This window comes from Paramormyrops kingsleyae, chromosome 8 (assembly GCF_048594095.1).
Source record: "Paramormyrops kingsleyae isolate MSU_618 chromosome 8, PKINGS_0.4, whole genome shotgun sequence".
Classification (NCBI taxonomy): Eukaryota; Metazoa; Chordata; class Actinopteri; order Osteoglossiformes; family Mormyridae; genus Paramormyrops; species Paramormyrops kingsleyae.
The window spans coordinates 9,233,029-9,252,926 of record NC_132804.1 but is presented as its reverse complement, the minus strand read 5'-3'; the positions used below and the strand labels follow the sequence as shown (position 1 = coordinate 9,252,926).

General features: G+C 46.5%; 2 protein-coding genes across 2 annotated transcripts; one reads left to right on the top strand and one right to left on the bottom strand.

The window, feature by feature from the left end:
- Positions 1-149: 149 nt before the first annotated feature.
- On the bottom strand, positions 150-5,454 carry aadacl4 (arylacetamide deacetylase-like 4). The gene is made up of 4 exons (XM_023827553.2): positions 5,191-5,454; positions 3,616-3,841; positions 3,463-3,526; positions 150-1,457 (listed from the first exon to the last, which is right to left on the bottom strand). The coding sequence occupies exons 1-4, from the start codon at positions 5,365-5,367 to the stop codon at positions 674-676; spliced, it is 1,251 nt and encodes a 416-aa protein (XP_023683321.2). The 5' UTR covers positions 5,368-5,454; the 3' UTR covers positions 150-673.
- Positions 5,455-8,032: 2,578 nt separating this feature from the next.
- dhrs3b (dehydrogenase/reductase (SDR family) member 3b) lies at positions 8,033-18,144 on the top strand. Its single transcript, XM_023827563.2, has 6 exons — positions 8,033-8,672; positions 14,341-14,484; positions 15,057-15,176; positions 15,901-16,139; positions 16,695-16,820; positions 16,921-18,144. The coding sequence occupies exons 1-6, from the start codon at positions 8,478-8,480 to the stop codon at positions 17,003-17,005; spliced, it is 909 nt and encodes a 302-aa protein (XP_023683331.1). The 5' UTR covers positions 8,033-8,477; the 3' UTR covers positions 17,006-18,144.
- Positions 18,145-19,898: the final 1,754 nt, after the last annotated feature.

Here is a 19,898-nt window from a genome sequence, read left to right as displayed (position 1 = left end):
TTTCCAAATAGAAGATAAGCCGCACGGGTATAGCCTTGGCACCGCAGGCAGACTTGGATTTGGGGCATAATTATTACTTGAATAAAAAGAAAATCTGACATCAAAGACATTATTAAAATTAATAAAAAATAATATAAAGTGCAAAGGCATTTATTTGGCCCGTCAAAAAGAAAATACTTTATTAATATTTCCAAATGTGCAAGCATCCTGTTTACATTAGGTAACTCGGAATTTTTGAATGGGTTTCTTTGTACTTGACCACATAATGGCAACATTTATCTGAATTCAGCAGTTTGCATTGTTTATCTACATTTTCTACTTAATGGGAGGTGGACACTCTCCCCGTGCATGCCCACGGCCAATGGGAGGTGGAGACTCTCCCCCTGCATGCCCACCGTCTTGATTGGACAGAAGGCTCTAGGAGAATGGCAGCTGCCTAAGGCCCCTGAAATATACTGCATTGTGGAGGAAGTAAAATGAGCATCAGTTTTCTTGGTGGGGGGGGGGGGGGGTTATGTAACACTTTGCACAGGGCCTTTGAAAAGGTAGCGCTGGCCCTATGTTCAGGTCATTATTTCGGAAAGGAGACGATGCACTGATTTTAAAGCACTCCCAGCCGATGTACTGAGACCATGCAGAGAGTGTGTACGGTGCGTTTGGGGCTGGAGAAACCTCAGATTGTTTTTACGTATTCCACAATGCAGTCCATGGCTGCCCGGGAAGACGGGAAGGTCAGCCATCCACTGCTACAGAAGTTGAGGATACCATGAAATCCGTCCGGGATGTGGCGCCAGGACACGGCCACGCCCAGGTCCTCCAGCCGCTTACGATACAGTAGCCCGTCGTCCCTGAGTACGTCATACTCGCAGGTTAGCACGAAAGTAGGCGGAGTCAAGCGCAGCACGGAGTCCTCCGCCAGCAGCGGGGACATGCCAGGCTCCAGACCCTCGCGAACCAGGTGATAGACCTCCCCGTCGAACTCGCCCGGCTCCGGCTCCTTGTAGTCCCTAGGTAGGAAATCCGGTGGGAGGTTGTCTGGGGACAACCAGCGCCGGTACTGCAGTCGGAGGTCAGCGGGAACATGGCTGCCCTCCAGCACATCCTGGCACACTGACATTTCCCCGTTGAGGTACTGCAGGAAGTAGAATGCCGCCCGTCCGCGGAAAAGAAGGGGCACGGCTTGGTTCTGCACATAGGAGGGTAGGCTGAAGTCAGCCATCTGCAGGGCGGGGTAGATAAGCACCTGAGACCGTAGCGGTGGCAGACCCCCCGACTGCGGCTGCGCTAGCCGCTGGCACAGCGCCGCCGCCAGGTTGCCCCCGGCGCTGTCCCCGCCCACAGCTATGCGCCGCATATCCACGCCGAACTCTGCCTCGGCCACGGAGAGGAAGTGACACGTAGCGGCCTCGCAGTCATCCAGCTGGGCGGGGTATCGGTGCTCAGGGGCCAGCCGGTAGCTGTGACGAAATAAATACAGTTTTTGTCACTGTGATGCGTGTTTTTTTTTTGGGAAAATGGAATCCTACATATTTGCCCCAGATATTGTAACATGGTCATCTAAAACGCCATTTGAAAAATGGGTTTAATCAGGCTTTTATATTACAGATCTATATAAAATAGTACATAATATCAAAGTGTCAAAAAAATCTATGTAGCTTTCAAAATTATTTACAAATATAAAAGCTGTAAAGTCTTGAGTGCATAATTATTCACCCCCCGTGGAACCACTAAATCAGCCGTGGTACAGCCAGCCGTCACTCATAATTCATTGAATGGAGTCAACCTGTGCGCAATTAGAGTTTCACATCAACCCAAAATAAATATACCTGTGTCTGCCAAGCCCCAGAGATTGTTAGAAAACATATCTCGATAAACAACATCATGAAGATCAAAGAGCTATCAAAACAAGCCTGGATTAAGTTCAGGAGAAACATCAGTCAGGCTTTGGTTATAAAAAATACTTTAAAGACTTTGAACAGCTGCAGAGAGCTGTTAAATCCATTCATAAAAAAATGGAAAGAATATCGCAAAGGCCATCAAGCATCAGTGACAAGATAATGAGGAGGTTAATCAAATAACCTATAACCTGGATGTTCCTCAACACTGGCTTTATGGAAGAGTGGTGAGAGGGAACCCATTATTGAAAAAGAAACAGATGAATTCCTGTTTGGAGTCTTCCAAAAGTCATGTGGGAGACACTGAAAACATGTAAAAAAAGGTTCTCCGGTTTGATAAGACCAAAATTGAACTTTTTCACCTTAGTAAAGCTTTATGTGGTGCTGAAACGAAACTCTCCTCCCCCCGAGAACTCCATTCCCAGGGTGAGGTATGGTGGTGTTGGGGTGATGCTGTGGAGACGCATTTAATCAGCAAGATGGATGGAGCCGAATACATGGCAACTGTAGAGGAAAACCTATTTCAACTGAGGTAGAGGTTCAGCTTCCAGTGTGATGCGACGGTCCATTGGGATTCCACCACACACCAGCAGGGGGCGATCAGCACCATGCAGGTCAACACTAACCTTGTTTCCTCACAATTCACCACAAGGAATGCTAACACAATGTGGCTCGTGGTGGATAAACTTGGGGCAGTGCAGTCTTCACCAGCAAGACTTAAAAGCCATGTTGTGAAGAAGGTCAGGAGGAATGGCTGAGCAAAGTGTGCATACTTTCCCTGGCCCCTGTGAAAAATCCCACAATCTGATTGAGAATCTGTGCATGAGGTAAGGAGCGGCTGATACAGAGCATAGCCACCCACCACACAACAAAACACCGCAGGGATGGGAAGCGGAGTGCAGCCGTGCGGCAGCTGATACCTCAGCACAACACTAGTTCAAATGGAATGGAACAGTGTGAGTTTTTTTCCAGTGGCTGGAGTAACAATCCTGTCACCAACCCCCAAATCTTCCCTGCAAGCTGGAGGACCTGCTCGCAGGGCCGGATGTAGGTTAAAGTCATACCCAGGACAAAGCAATTGCAGGTTAAGGGCCTCAATACCCCAACAGAGTAGGATCACTCCTAGCGTTCACGGGATTCAAACCAGCAACCTTCCAAGTCCCAGCCCAGACCCCTAGCATCAGAGCCACCAGTCCACCTACGAGAATCTGACTTAAAAATGGTTACTTAACAATGGACATGGAATGAGCAATTAATGTACAGCCCTTCAATGGTGGATCTACCAATTATTAAATGGGGGGGGCACTGACATTATATACAACGAGCATATATCTGCTTTTCTGTTTAACTTTCGTGTTACAATATTTTGCACCTTCAAAGTGTTCAACATGTTGTGAAAATTAAACATAAATCTGTAATAGAAATCCCAGTTTAATTCCAGGTTGTAGCAGTAGAAAACATGGAAAAATCCAAGGGAGTGAATACTTAGGCAGGACACTTTAAAAATGTAACCATAAACTGCAGTGATTTTATCACATGTGAGCAAAAAAGGATCACTGAAACTTACCCAACAGATATCACTACCGTGTCAGACTCCTTGGCGATGTATCTGCAGACTGCATCAGCCGTATCTGTGAAGAATCACACTGTATGAGGCTACGATGGCTCCCACTGAAACACGGGCACAACCCAGCTGGACGACCCATACTGAGACTCTCACCGATACTGCCTAACACCCAACCTCCTCCATGGAAGTAAACCAATGCTCTCCTCCTGCCACCAGAGGGCACTGTAGGCTCATATGCCCGGACAGGAACATTGGCAAACATCAGGTCTTTGATGCGCAGTCCTGAGGGAACAGGCTCCTTCCGGACTGTGAGCCAGGATAGCACCTTCCGCGTAAACGTGATCTGGTGGCAGAGGCCCATGCGCTCCAGGATCCGACCCTAATGAAGCGAGAGGCATCAATTATTGACAGTTTTTTTTTTTTTGCAAAAATGGAGGAATTCTTCAGACAACAATTAACAGCTGAATAGACTGGTTTAGTTATGAGAGCACAAAAGCCATCAAATTCCTTTCATCATCACAGCTGTCCACAACCTCGCCTGTATCCCAGTGACATTTTCCTGATTATGATGTTCAAAGCAGAGGAGGGGGAAGGTCCAATCCTGTCCGCTAACGGGAGAAACTCCAAGCCGAAGACACTTCACCAGAGTTTGCATCCAACGAAACATTCCAGCAAAAGTGCAAAGATTTTAAAAATACCAAAAAAGACAAAAGCAATGGCGTTTCCAGCAGACTGTTCTTAATGTTAGTGATTAACAGCAAGAATTCTTTAGCCAAGCTTGTACTGAATGACAAGTGCATGGAGAAGAGAATTCAGCGAAAGGTCAAAGTCTGGGTAAGCAACGACGCTGTTTCACACAGACTCAAGAAAGGAAAATTAAATCAACCAGGAATGGCTGTTCCAAGCCAAAATACAAAAAGGAACTAGATCAGATGAAGTATTTAACTTAACAAGGTTTTTTTAATACAATAAAGAGAGAGAAAATAATGAATTGTCTTGCATCATCAGTCCAATATCAGTTAACTATTGAGTTTGGCACAGACCTGTGGCACACACTGGAATTGTACTAACAATCACGTTAACCTTTAACTTCCCAAAGAGAACAAAATGATATCTTGTGGACTTTGTAATGGGTTACAATAGTAAAAAGGAGTAGCTTTAATTTCTGTGGCCAGGCTCGGCTGTGGTTTAAGGGAACGTCCTTCCACTTATCAGAGTCAAACCAAGTTATCAAGGTCAAACGGCACAAAGGAAAAGGCTCACAGAACACAAGTTTACGATCTGATGTTAAACTTCTTAAATATTTCTTTCCCACTAGCAAATTGGTCAGCAGATCCTGGCTGCAGCCCTAATTTAACACACCTGATACAGAAAATTAGGCCCTTCAGTAGCATCTCAGTATTAAATCCAACTTGGGTTCAACATAGCCGGCTCTAATATTGAGATGCTACTGAAGATCCTGATGTTCTGCATCAGGTGTGTTAAAGGAGGGCTGCAGCTAATCTCTGCAGGGGGGTAGATCTCCAAGAGAAGGGCTGGTGACCACTGCACTAACATATGTTACAAGTTAATGATATATATCCATTTTTCATAACCATTGATTAACACAGGGTCGTGGAAAGCAAGGAGAGTATCACAAGGTACAAAGAGATGATTAACAATAATAATAAGATGATGATAATGAAGAAATTATAGCCTAGTTGTCATTCCTAAATGCCCAACACTCACCAGAACCGCACACCCAACTTGTACCATGTGGACCAGGTGCAGCTTCCGGCGACTGACGACTCCAAGGGGGATTTTCGAATTTGTGAATTCTGAGTAGATGAGGCCATTTAGAAGCAGCAGGAACGCCGCAAAGACGGCAGCGAAGCCCGTTATCAGAATCGCGACACCTATGTCCATTCTGACCGCAGACTAATGGGGAAACCCAACAGTTACCATTTCACCCAACCTTTCAGCTCACCGTGAGGTTTCAGATTACAGCTTTCCCAGTTCAGCCTCTACTGACTGACAGTTACGTGGACCAGTTACTGATTACTGTTAAGGTGAGGCCCCCAGCCTTTCAAAAAAATTAATTAACATAAAAAATTGTTTTGTCCTGCATGCACTTGTGTAACCTTCTGATGTTGCTGTTTTTGTTCTATGTGTCGCACCACGATTCTGGAGAAACATTTCGTTTCACTGTGTTCTGTGTATAAGGCTGAGATGACAATAACTTCCTTGACTTGATTCAAACAGATTCAAATAAACCATTTGTCATTTGCACAGAAAATCATACATGAATTAAAGTCTTTCCATAGGTATCAAAATCTGACCACACTCAGAATCTTCAGCTATGGAAACACCCAAACTTTCAGCAATGATCTGTAGATGGCGATGTTGACCTGAGTGAAGCTATATGGCTTGTGAACCTTAAGACGCTACATGAAGACAGGCTTTCATCATTGGCTTGAGTTTCATGGGATAGGAGGTGCAGGGCAGCATTCGTGCTGTCAGAGCCTGATCACGGCACCAGGAGGTTTCTCTACAGGTAACGTCTATCTTTGTGATGCACCACTTCACTCTGTATGTATTTCTCCACCAGAATCACTCCTTAATCCTTCACTAACCACCCCCCAGTACCAAGCTCCCTCCATGGGGGCCGAGACACACGCGGCATTAATTCCAGCTAACAGGCATCTCTCCATCTTTGATGACATGACAAGAGCAGGCAGTGTTTGTAAGGCTGACCAACCAACCTCCCCCCCACACCACCACCTTACAGGCAATGCCTAAAAATCACAGGTTTGTAGCTTAGCGAAAGCCCAACAAACATTTGCTTTAGTGCTTTAGTGAAGTGGCTCTCTATGCACAGATCCACAGAGGACTTTTCTGGAAGGCTATAGTGCACAGGTGGGATATTCACTCAGGATGGTTCTGCTCCTGTGTGCTTGGGTTTCGTTTCATTATTGGTGAGAAAATGTATCCATATAGAGAGTAAGTTTGCATTTTTTTATTAACTTAATCTTTCTTAAGGAAGTAGACATGTCAACGTTAACCAACCTTTCACTAGAATTTTACTGGGGAAAGGCTGAGACCAATTACATGTGTTAAATGGATGGTCGAGGAGAATTCCCCACAATACGTTGTGTTGTATGTGCATGTCTGTCTTTGTATCTGGGTGTCTGTGAGATATAAAGGGGTTTGGTGACTCGGTTATTCACAAAACATGGCTTCAGTTCAATCTGTTGTACACACACCTCATATACTCTGGGAGGTTGATGAGGAAGGACCCAGATGACCCTGAACTCAGCGACGTCACCTGCAGGTCTAAGGTAAACTTCCTAAAACCAGAGGGACAGCCAATGGGGGCGGGGCACTGCTGCCTGACTGTATCTTCACGGTCCCAGGTTCCCACGTGAACAATATAGCTGTTACTTTAGTTATCCCACAGCCGAAACTTCCATTTCTTCAAAGTAAATGATAAGTTTACTTTGAAGTGAGTAAATGATGAGTTTAGAAGTGTATGAAGTACCTGGCAGAAAGGTACTTGCTTTTGTGTTAAGGTGCAGAATTTCCATATACTTATATCCACTTATGCTGCTCTCCTCTGGCTTGAGAACCACATGCCTCTCGCCGTACTTTTCCCGTAAATCGGGTCAGGAACTCGTGTTATCTGCACGCCGAGATCTGCTGTTTTTCTTTTCTCCCTGGAGATCGTTCCCAGACCCGTTCATATCTGACCGACGCGTGTTCATGAGCTGACCAAGGGCGTAGATTCGGGTATGGACGGTAGGAACATGACCCTATCAATACTGCGGGAGTACTGTGTATGTTTAGGGGGCGGGGGTTCGCGGCTGATTTGGTCCCTACTAATGTTGAAACCAAACCTTCGCCCTTGCCTGCAGCTCAGTGTCATTTCCATACACAGATGAATAGTTTAACACAAGATAACAACTGATTGATTTACAAAAGATTCCGCGCCATATTATACGGGACACAATTTTTACGACCGCATTATAACGGACATACTAATCCTCAGAATGTCTCAGAATGACTCAGAATTAAAGAAAAAACATTGTAGCAGTTATGCAAGAGTCTACATGCCAGATCCCATCCACATTTTTCCCTTTTCAAATGAAGCTTAAACTGGTATAAACGGGAATAAGTCGTATGAAAAAATCATCTAGTAATACATAAAGAGATTAAACAGATATCGAAATGGGAGGCAATTTATTCTCAAATGTAATATTTTTTCAAAGATTGTCTTGCAGTCAGGTGACATGACGAAAAATGCCCTTCGCAAACATCGAAAAAGGTGAGGGTATTTATGCAGTGTCCGCTTGTTGCATAGTCTCTGGGGGGGATGGGGGGGGGGTGGAGAAACAGGGAACCGAAAAACAACCACCCACAGACGGCACGGTAGTGCAATATCCCCCGACACTTAAACTGTCAATCAGGATTAATGGCCTTTAAAAACTCCCATCAGATCCAAGTCTACCAGACACTGAGGGGATCACCGAGTTGCGACCCGCGGTGGATCAGCACCGTCTTCAGGGGAAAAAAAGTAACACAGAGTCCGAATAACGCGTATCTTTCGCTCCAGTTTTAACTTTAAAAAAGGAAACGTCGGCTGCTGAATCACATTCGCCGACTATTATTTTAAGAGAGGTTAAGGAGGAGGGGGTGTCCGAAAAGGGGAATGAGCGCCGTCCGGTTCCCTAAATTATGAGGAGCAGGCAAAACGCGACTTGACATGCGGCACTTTGTAGCTCAGACGCTGCCGACCTGCAGGAGAGCCGCAAACTCACTTTCCCCGTATTCTTAAAAAAATAACAACTCCAAAAGGCAAAAGTTTAATTTTTTTTAGTGATTAAGTGCATACTGTAGCGATATATATTAAAGACGAATCGCCTTTGAAGACTTGTGTCCCAAAGCAAACTAGGGGGTATAGAGTAATGCAAAAAGCTGTCTGAATTCTACTGGGATATTATCAGTTTTGAAGAATTAATTATACACCGGGGCAAAAAAAAATGACGGTGAAACCGCTGTGTGCCCTGGTGCTGCTCTGCCTCCAGATCGCTTACTGCGTTATTAAGGCGGGCGTCTGCTTTCTGCTGCCCAGCAAGCGCAAAGACCTGAGCGGCGAGGTGGTGCTCATCACCGGCGGGGGTAGGGGCATCGGTCGCCACCTGGCCAAGGAGTTCGCCAAGCAAGGGGCCAAAAAGGTAAGCGAAGACGCCTAGCTCACAGGGGGCAAGAGTTTGCTTTAATTATTATTGACATTACGTGGTACCGACTGATAGGAAAGTTGTCTGCGACGAGCACCATTCTGTAAGGGAGGGAATGGAAACTCCAATTTAACGTATGCGCAATTTTATTGCGCTAAGTTTGTTTTTGCTAAATAAACTACATCTAAAAGTACTGAAGTGCGACTCGTCGAGGCGCAAGGTCTAATCGAATGCTTTATAACCAGTAGAGGTAGCCGATCGCAGGTATTACAGATTATTGACTGCTATTAGCGGGTTTGCTTATAAGGGTGGCAGGTAACACGTGTATCAAAGGTCCCTGCAGCCCGATCCTTGGAGATCATAGCAATGCCAGTGGATCTGTGCCCAAAGGAAGCGATGTCTCTGCCCAGCTTGCGACAACCGCCGTTACTCTTAACCATATGGGATGTATATTGATTGACAGGGTACGCATACCGTTCATCTAAAATCTGTAGGTATATTGTATATACACCAGGTATCGCAGCAAATGCGTAAACTATAAAATCAAAACGCAACAACCGTTGTGCTTACGCACGGTACCGAAGCCCGTAACTGGAGCACCGATCGCACCCATATAACGGGAATTACATTATTATTTTTGAACCGGAGAAATTCCGACCTGGGTGTCGAAGCTGATTGTTTTCAAAACTCCGAGGATGTCTAACGTTTGGACTCACAAGATGGACGGCTTTCAACAAAACGATCTTGTATTTTACATTTAGGGTATTATATAATACGAATCATTACAAATAATCATCTGGGGTGAATTAGACAGCTCCACTTCTGTGAAGGAGAATGCGAGACTTCGGTGCGTTTTAAGGATAATAAACGGGAGGATTGCGGTTATATCTTTAAAAAAAAAAAAAAAAAAAGCATTTCGTTGTGGTTCACAGCAGACCGATTCAAGATAAAACTTGCGTGTATATGACTGGGCGAGATTCTCCTTAAAGACACCCCTCTTAAAGACTTTCTTTGGGTTCCACTGTGCACCACGTCATGTAATATTCAGCAGGTCTGTAAACGCTCAGAGCGGCTTCCTTTGTCGGTCCTGCTGCTTTTTATAACGCCCGATTGTCTCTTCGCAAATATCAGTGTTTGGGGTTGCGACCTTCGGGAAGAGTGGGCCAGCGAGCTTCTCCTGTTTCTGGTTCAGGTTGCACAACACCCTGGGTCAACCGGCGGGCAGGTCTTGGGGAAGAAAAGGACCCCTTTTCAAACCCAGATCGGTCACCCTCCGACGCAATAGAAGCAGACTTTTCTTACTCTCTGCCCCGGCGCTTGATGGAAAGGCGCCCCTGCCTCCGTGATAGTGGGCCGTTAAAGAAGGGGCTGCAAACCAGACGCAGCCAAGCGACACACAGAAATAAATGCATGAATAGTTTGATGCATATCCAAATGTACATATAAATTATAGGCCTATATAATGCACACGTGCGTGTGTTTATATATGTTCTGCACCGTTTAAGCTCCCTGGATATCACGTGATTTTATCTCGCTTGAGTTTGAGAGTTCCCTGCCTGGACACCTTCTGGCTCTCAGCTGGGTATTAAATGGATGAATGCACGGGGGAAAATAATAGCAAGTAGCATAACTGCAGTAGACTAAGGAAGTGGTTGCTAGCGTGTCAAAACTCGTCAAAGTGAAACTGTTTGAGGAAATGAAAGGAATCGTGTTGCAATGTTTTTTTTATTACGCTTTGGAACTGGTGACATGTTAAACTGACAGGGGTTGAAGCTGAAACACTACAGTTTAACAGACTTTTACTTTAAATATATGACAGTGGCATCACACAAATGTGAGGCGTAACTGTGACACCCCTCCCTGTCCCAGTGTCACATGTCACGGTCACTGTGGCATGGCAGAGCAGACGACTGTAACTTCTAGGTCTGTGGCTGTGGGCTGGTTTCAGTCTCGATAGCTGAACCATTCACACCTCAGCTACGGCTAACGAGGAGGTGAAGACGGACCTTTTGATGCAGAGAGGCTGCGGGGGTCTGCCTTGTTAGCCTCCCCCCTCCCCAGAAGGGGTGCCAGTAGGATAGATGGGAATAAGGTGTCATTTTGGTTAGAAATGGTGCTGAGATCTGGATTGGGGCTGGATCCTGACTGAACCAGGGTAAAACTTCAGTTAGAATATTTTAACAACATTTAAACAATGGCTGCCGGGAAACTGGCGACAGTAAATGGATGTTCTATTGTCATTGATGTGTGTAAAGCTTATTACTTACTCATATTTTTTGTTTTTTCGTGTAGTTTTTCAGTGCTTTTGCTTTACAGGTAGCTAGTGGTGCATTGAGTTACAGGGATGAGATCAAGCAGTGTGTGTGTATGTCCTACAGCATCAGACAGGGATTCAGTTAAGCCCTCCCCCTAACTGTGGCTCCTCCCACTGATAGTGCTTATACACCGATGGTATCTTGGGGGTGTGGCAAAGGGGTGGGCTTGGTTTTTGGGTGGTAGTCGGGGGGGGGATCTCTCGCCAAAGCTGGGTTCAGCGGCAGGTCAGCCAGCCCGCCGGCGGTGATGTCATCGCTGCTGCTTCGGAAGTCCGTGGACATGCAGGGGGGGGGGGGGCGCGTTGGGAGGACCTTCCATTTGCCAGGCTCCCTGTCGTAGGGTGGTGGGGGGGGGGGAGGTAACACACTGGAAGTCAGCTTCTGCTGCTACATCCTCTATGAACCGAAGCCCAGGTAGCGACAGACCCCAGAGAAATGCTCCCTGCTAAAGGTGCTTGGCTTAGAAAGACCCCAGAGTAATGCTCCCTGCTAAAGGTGCTTGGCTTAGAAAGACCCCAGAGTAATGCTCCCTGATAAAGGTGCATGGCTTAGAAAGACCCCAGAGTAATGCTCCCTGATAAAGGTGCATGGCTTAGAAAGGAGTCCTGTTTAAATAAACAAATGACACACATGGTGCCATTTAGGGGTCCACCTGAGAGCCTAATTCACAGAAAAGCAGGTGAGGATGTGAACTCAGCCCATTCTGTTAGTGAGAACCCGCTATCGATACTGACATTTGCTTAATGAGAGCGGGCAGTCTCAGGCCCAAAGAGTCCAGCTGATGGCGTCTTGATGAGGAAATGAGTGAGTATGTAAATGGATGGTTTTGTGTTTGGGGGGTGGGTGCTGGGGGGGGGGCACGCCAATCCCAGCTGGGTGTTGACCTCAAGCTGACCCCATTGTCTCCATGCTAATAGGAGCGGCAGCGGCCTGACTCATGAACTTTCCATGGCCCCCTTCCCCCCCCCCCCCGGCTTCATCCCATCAGAGACCGCTTGTGTCCCCCCCACCCCAACCAGGAACAAAGCTTTGGGGTGGTGGTGGTGGTGGGGGGGGGGGGCAAAGCGCGTGTCGCCACCTGGAGCTCACTGACCCAAGTTCCTTCCCCTGATCTTCTTCTTCTTCGTGTTCCTCCTCTTTCTGATCTTCATTAGTGGCCAATTGTGTTTATAAGAAAAGCCGCGCACCCAGTTCACCCATTAATCCAGCTGGGAGGTGTGTACTGGAGAAGGTCACTTTAAGTACATTTCCCAAGGGTTCAACAGCAAAACCCGCTGCAACTGGAGGCTTCTTTTTATAGAACTTCTGGTAGAAATGAGGATTTGTCCCAGTTGTTACAAATATCCTTTATGAAAAAAAACTACCTTAATGGAAAGTGAATCGCCTAATGTGTCTTTTATTTTTTAATTCCTCCAGTTTATGGATTGTGGGTGTCAAGAAAACCTGCAGCTTAATGACCAGGCTGTTGATTATTTTGCAGTGTTGCCATTAGCTACAAAAAAGTGAAACATACAGACATGAACACCGGAAGGACATCTGGGTTAACTCTGCTTTTGATACGACTGCTTTGAAACAACTGTGTGAATTTCTGTGTGTGTGTGTGTGGGGGGGGGGGAGGCAATCTGTAGAGAAAACGGTCTGTTTACACACAGAACCATCCGTCCAGCAACAACACAGAGTGTTAATAGGATCTGCCATGGCAGGATAAACCTGGGGGGGCACCATGTGTGTGTATTGTGTATATGTGTTGGGGGGAGTTTGAAGGGGTGGAATCCATGCTGGTGTCAGCATGCCATGGGGGGGGGGGGGGGGGCGGTGCTCAGCAGGGAGGTAGGAGAGCTTCCATTGGAGCAGAACTGAAGCAGTGACTCACAAACATAACAAAAAAAGACCTTGTTCCTTGAGGAAGATGTGAAACTGCACAATGCTGCACAATTATTTGACATGACTTGTTCAAAAGAGTGAAGAATTTCTTTCAATTTTTATCAACAGACAATTAAGTACCTTTAGAAGTTAAATTGATGAATAGGCATCTGTGTGCCAGCTTTACCACAGCCCTGTGCTAAATATGCAGCGGGAAGATGGATGAGTGTATGACTTTAACATTGAGCGTCATAGTCTGTTCGGCTTTAAAAATGGGTGGCACTACTGTCATCACGGGTAACTTTGTGTTGTTCACATTAAAACATGAATTTAATTGCAATGAAATAATGCAACAAATATTGTGACATACTATGGGAACCTATTTGGCATGCAGTTCTCTACTCAGCATGACGTATAAACTTTAATCTGAATTTCTAAGTGCAGAGGATGATTAGAGAGCAGCGGATCTCCGTACACGGCGGGACGGCATTTCTCCTGCTGTAATCATGCAAATCCTGAACAAACAGCTTGAGCTGCTCGCTAACTAAGATAAGGGTATTTAATTATAAAGCTGTGTGCACAAGTTTAACACCCAGGAACCTGTAGCAGGGGCCCACTGTCACGAAATATGCCAGCATGGCTGATCTGTGGATTCGCCGGGCAGAATCTGGGGGGTTCAGCGTCAGCATGGAGATGGATGACAGCTGTAAAACATGGAAGCTAGCAGGTGCTTCTGGGAGACCCACCTGTGATACGTGTCCGGCTGTATGTTACCCCCCCCCCACACACACACACACTCGGTCCCCATGATGGCAGACTTCTGTAATCTCCCTGCAAATGCGTGAGAGAGACAGCTACCGGCATTCATTACCCCTCCCTGACCGGCCATCCAGTCTTTCCTCCCCCTCTTGCCCCCATAGGGGGTCATGCCCTTTTCACCTCAACCCCCCATGACCCCCCCAGCCCAAATCCATTCAGCCAAGTCCCCTTTAATCCCAGAATTGTTTGTTACCCCATGTGACCAGATTACTGTGCAAGGTAATAATCTACACTGGCAAACAACTGCCCCCACCCACCTGCCCTACCACTGCCCCCACTTACCCCATGCAGTGTTCAAATCATGTACATATGTGGTACTGAGATACAGGGACTTCAATGAATGTGATGTGCATTTAACAGCACTGCCACATATCCATACCCATGGAAGGCAAATTGGCTTAAATTTAGCATTTGTTTTCGCTTCTCACATAACTGTAAAGTCACCCTCAAGTGCTCCAAACCACTGCTAACGCGGATAAAAAAGTTAGGAAGTTAAACGTGCAGAATGTTCTCCCCGTCCTTCTGTATCTCCTCTCAGCGTCCATCCGTGGTCAGATGTGTAAATTGAGCTGCCATACCTAAATTTTCTGCTTGCCATACTGATCATGGTCTCTGATGAAGTGCTCTGACCCTTGCCCTCCCCCCCCCCCCCCCCCCCACCCCACCAGGTGATCCTGTGGGGGCGCACTGAGAAGTGCCTGAAGGAGACCTGCGAGGAGGTCACCCTGGGGGGTTCAGAGTGTCACTACTTTGTGTGCGATGTGGCCAACAGGGAGGAGGTGTACAGACAGGCCATGGTGGTGCGGGAGAAGGTAAGGCTTCTGGAATCTTCTATCTACTAGTGTTCATACCAGCCCATTGCACTGGTTTACCTAGCACGTTAATTGTTTGCGTTATCTATGACTTTAATTCTCATCAAAATGACCAAAGTAAAGTTATCTCCTCAGTACAATCAAGCATGACTGACTGTTTGAGAATAAATCTCAAATATATTTGTTGTGCTGTTTCAACATTGTGGATGGTACAGTCGTTTACTGGGTATGCACTGTTGCCGTGCATGGATTCCAGTTCCAAATTAAGGTCATTTCCAGATTGTAACTCTAGGGAATGAACAGACAGTAATCGTATTTGTATGGAGATCACAGTGTCCATGGTGAATCTGAGTATTATGGCAAAAAATCATAACCATTTTAACATGAGAAAACTTCTGTGGAAACAAATTATGACAAACTGACTTAACTCCTACGTCTTAGATGTACCTTAATAAAATTGGAAAAAGAAACATATCATCACCACTAGCAACAAAATATTATTTTAAAGGACTGAAACAAACTGCTTAATCTCTTTGGAAAAATTGTATCAAGTGTTTTACTGAATTTTCCAGGTTGGGGACATTACTATCCTGGTGAATAACGCAGCAGTGGTTCATGGGAAAAGTTTAATTGACAGTGACGACGACGCCCTGTTAAAGTCTCAGCACATCAACACGCTGGGACAGTTCTGGGTACGTTTCTCTTCAGTCACAGATCTGCTGGTTTCGCTCCCTGGGCACGAGGTGGACGTGTTTCCACACGAGGTCTTTGCCGTCACATAAATCTGTTTATGATTACATAACTATTCCGTTGGCTCAGCCCCACTAATTAATCACATCACATTTCTCCCATGAGTGAGATGCATGTTTGGGCCAAGACAGAAGTTGTCAGCACAGAACAGTATTCCAGATTTTAAAAATGGATGGAACCAGCTCATACTCTCAAACAAACCGTTTCATTGTAACGGGCCTGCTTTTCGGCAGAGAGCGAGGTAACGTGTTGAGTTGACATGCCTCGCATATGGAAAGAAGTGGTTTCCTTCGTTAACCGCCGTGACCAGATGGTCATTGAGGCCGTTGTAGTTTTCTCAGCGTTATTTAGTGGGAATACGAGGAGATGGTGGGGGCGGGTGGAGGGGGGGGGGGGCGATGCCAGACTATGACTTTAACGCGTAGGCATGTGGAAAATCTTGAGAGCTGGTTGTAGTTTTTATATGTGTGAGACCCAGCCTTACAGCATTTCACACCAGATCAAACGTCCACCTTTGAGCTGAATGCTTAGAGGAGGCATTTTTCAAAGAAATGAAAGCCTTTGATGGACCTGGGTTTCCCTGTACTGAAGGCGTGGTCCCCATCTCTGGGCGGAAGGGCATTGTGGGTACAGGAGCTCTTATCTCAACAATCTCTTCATCCTCAGACTACGAAGGCCTTCCTGCCCCGGATGCTGGAGCTCCGTAGAGGCCATGTGGTCTGTATAAACTCCATCCTCTCGCTCTCCTCCATTCCTGGGGCCATTGACTACTGCACCTCCAAGGCCTCATCACTGGCCTTCATGGAGAGCCTTACGTTGGGCCTGCTTGACTGTCCAGGCGTGGCCTGCACCACTGTTCTACCCTTCCATACCAACACGGAGATGTTCCAAGGCATGAGAGTGCGGTAAGATTCTGTTTACTTTTTCTTGGTATAAGTTCCATTTTGCATTGTAATGTCAGCTGAAGCGGAAGCAAACCACAGCCAACAAGTCAAATGTAGATCTGTGGTTATGAACTCAGTCCTTAGCCAAGCCTAGTGCATTCCAGATCCAGGTGATCAAGAGCCTTATAAATAGCTCACATGTAAAATGAGGTTGATGGTGAAACAAAACAAAAATGTAGATTGGGGCATGGGCTAAGCATTGGATCGGGAACCTTAAATGAATGGAAGGAATTGGGTTTGCATTCACAGTAGACGTGATTTGTGAGGACATAGGCCTAAGTTTACAGATGAGGCATCTCAGAAAAGCTATTGGTGAGCTATGGTTCACATCTGTTTTTACGGCATCTAGAGACAGAGTACAGGACACAGAGGATAAAATGTGTAACAACTTGAGACTGGACCCAACTGTACCTCAAAGAATTTTTTAGATTTGATTTGTTAATCTGTGGCACACTTAGCTTTATGAATATCCCAAGGAGGTGACCTCTGACCTATGATGGTCTTGTCTTCATGCAGCTTTCCCCAGTTGTTCCCTCCTCTGAAGCCAGAGATGGTGGCACAGAGGACAGTGGATGCCATGAGGACCAACACTGCCTTTGTCTACCTGCCCTGGACCATGCGCATGCTTGTTCTTCTGAAAAGGTAACCAAGTGGAATGAACCATATTAAGGACCAAATCCAAAGTACAAAATTCAGAATGATCTAGATTAATTTGTTCTTCCCGTTTGCCCCTTTTCAACAGCTTCATGCCACAACATGCACTTGAGGAAATTTACAAGTTCTCTGGTACCTATTCCTGCATGAACACCTTCAAAGGACGGACATAGCATGGAAATGTCCAGAAACGCGGGGGCTGTGAAGACAGGGACACTGGAGAAAAGCCCGGGATCCCATAAGAATCCTTATGACTTTGAGATGGACAGGGATGGCCAGTGGACGCGTCTTCAGCCAAGGTGTCCTGGTCGGCAGTGGCTTAGACCGTCACTGCAATGTTAAGCAAATTTGGGTGACCGACCTATAGATGTCCACGTCTTGATCGCTTCTTTCCGCCAGCTTGACCTTGATGGCTTGTGAGCATGTGCAGATCCTGGAAAATAAAGGGGCAAGTGTTCAGCAGACGGGCCAGCTGTGGGAGGCGGGTCGGAAAACGGATTTAGTCCACAGAAGTTAGGCCTGTTCAGAGCACAAAAGACTGGTTCAGAATTTCAAATGTATTTGCTTCCTTAAATCTTTGAAATATATTATTTTAAAATATCATTTTAGCTTCTCATCAATCCCAAACTGCTGAGGTAATTGTAGTTTTAAGAAGCCCCCCCCCCCCACACACGTGCATTCCTGGGATGACTGCAGAGAAGAACGGACAGTCGGGACCTTGCCAAGTGCAACAGACTCTCTTCCAGCAGCCTCTCTTCCAGACTGTGGGGTCAAAGCAGGAGTTGGTTGGCTGGGGTGCCTGAGAGATGCTGGAAGCCGTTGGGGGGGATGTCTAACGGCTCCACTGGCGCCAGTCTAGGGGAAACGGTGGGGGTTTACCCAGTTCACTTTGCCCCCCCCCCCGTCACGTCCCCACCCTGATGTCAATTCTTCTGCCGACGGAGTCTCCGACCACCATTTGCGTGTAGTTTAGAGTTCCATTATTCCGTTATGTCTGCAGCCAGTTCTCCTGTCACCTTCTCCGGTGTTCTCTAAGCGTTCCTGAAACTTAAAGAAAAAGACGTTCAGCACCTTGATTTCAGAGACAAAGCAGGGATTGTCTCTCTCCCCCACTCATCAAACTGGCCAACCAGGGCGAATGTGGGTCAGACACGGGCAGCAGGGGGAAAAATGACAGTCCTGTAAACATTGCAGAAGAGGGCTTTTTTAAAAGCAGGGGTTTATTATGGTATTGAGGGAAACATTAAGATTTGTTCTGTGACATGCCTGTCCTGTAATCTATGATTTGACTCAATAAAATTTGTTTACTGAGGTGCATTGTATGTGTCTATGTCACTTAGGGTATGATAATGAAAGCATTTTTAGAGGCACTCGAAAACATGCAGAGAACGGCTTGGCATCCCATCCAGAGAGCACCCAGCCTTCAGATCTGCGCGCCCCGCAGTTTTGGGTCACCATGACCCCAGTTTAGTCATTTAACACTGAAAATTGGTACTGCTTGTTGGAATAAGGCAGGAAACACAACAGCAGTATTATGATAAATGAAATAAGTAAGAGATGGTCTCACATGTGTGACACTTAGACTTTGATAGGATTGGGAGAATTTTACAATGACTAAGAGATTTGTATTTAAGTATGAAACGTGATTGAAGAAAAGGAAATAGATTTCATTGACTTGACTTTTTTCTTGCTGTGTAAAACAGCCGTCCGTAAGATCAATCACCACTGTTACTCGGGCTGAAAATAAGGCAAAGACGGGGAAGGATGCCTGTTTAACATTAGCTGCTTTAAAGGCTGTTAGCATTCTTTTGGGGCCAGGCCTGCACCTCAGCGGCCTAACACCAAAAGGTGACCTTATTAAGCTGAAGATGTGTTATCTTCAAAGGCAGGAAGCGAGGGAGAAACGCGGGGAGCCTCCTGCCAATGAAGTCATAAAAACGGCAAAGGGGGTAATGGGGGCAATGGACAGGAAAGTCAGCATTTGTTTGCCGGAAAATGCGGCAGGCCTTGTCCTCCGGCGAACCAGCGGCGGTAAATCACAGCTTTGTGCTTCCCCTTTAAGCTCTCAAATCTAAAAAAACCCTAAAAGTGTCCAGCACATTCCCCGTAGGCCTGTGATTTTTTCAAAGCGAATGTTTTGGCGTAGATATTCCAGTTCTTTGCAACACCCTGAACAGATTTTTCCTTTTCTTTTTTTGGGATGTAAATAAACAGCGCAGAACAGCTTTGCTGATCGCATGTGATTCATGCATTTCGAAAACGGCCGTGATGACTCTCCGGGAAGATCTTCAAGTACATGGACGACAAGGATGTTGGTTTTGAATGATCTGCAGACTCGCTGGATGCGCTGGATGTCTGACGAAGCTTGATCAAAGAAGACTTGGGGTTGCGTTCCACATATGAGCAGGTGCAGAAGTTCCTCGAGACAAACGTGGACAACTGGCACATAGATGTAGGACTAGGACACGTTGGCAAGGAGCTCTGGAACGTCAGCAAACTGTAAATCCTGGTGTCCACCAATGTTCACCCTTTGAGCGAGGACAGCAATGTGACCCAGCAGGTGACCCCTCTGTGGGACTGGGGGGTGGGGGAAGGGGAAACAAGGGAATATGTCGAAACTTTAAACTTTGGATGTACTTATCCGTTTTAACTTCAGTGGGGGGAGGTACTTGGAAAAGTAACCTCCTTCTGAGGCTCTAGCTTAATCCGAGAGAGCTCCGTTGCGAAACGGAAAATGTGTCATGGACCCGAGCACAGAGGCCTCCTCGAGGGTGGGGGGGCTGTCTTGGGCCTTGGGAGCTGGTGGGGACCCAAGTGCATGTGCACTGGAAAGGGGGGAGCGGGTGCAGGGAGGCTGAGACTGTGCGAGTTCAGGGCAGGGTTAGCCAAATAAGTGGATAAACTGGGGGCCTGAGGGGCGGAGGGGGGTTAGATAGACAGCTCACCGTGCCATGAACCCTGCTCCCCCCCCATCCCGGGAGACAGACTGCTGCACAGGCCAGAGGCACAGGTGGAAAGCAGGACCCTTGGGGGGGAGGATGTTGCAAGCTGTATTTTCCCCATGGT

Excerpts from the sequence above, each read along its gene's own strand:
- aadacl4 (XM_023827553.2), bottom strand. The coding sequence starts at position 5,367 with ATGGACATAGGTGTCGCGATTCTGATAACGGGCTTCGCTGCCGTCTTT. Across the intron at positions 3,527-3,615 it reads TTGGGTGTTAGGCAGTATCG|ATACGGCTGATGCAGTCTGC; the intron begins GTGAGAGTCTCA and ends GATTCTTCACAG. Across the intron at positions 1,458-3,462 it reads ACGGTAGTGATATCTGTTGG|CTACCGGCTGGCCCCTGAGC; the intron begins GTAAGTTTCAGT and ends ATTTCGTCACAG.
- dhrs3b (XM_023827563.2), top strand. The coding sequence starts at position 8,478 with ATGACGGTGAAACCGCTGTGTGCCCTGGTGCTGCTCTGCCTCCAGATC. Across the intron at positions 14,485-15,056 it reads CCATGGTGGTGCGGGAGAAG|GTTGGGGACATTACTATCCT; the intron begins GTAAGGCTTCTG and ends TGAATTTTCCAG. Across the intron at positions 16,140-16,694 it reads TTCCAAGGCATGAGAGTGCG|CTTTCCCCAGTTGTTCCCTC; the intron begins GTAAGATTCTGT and ends GTCTTCATGCAG.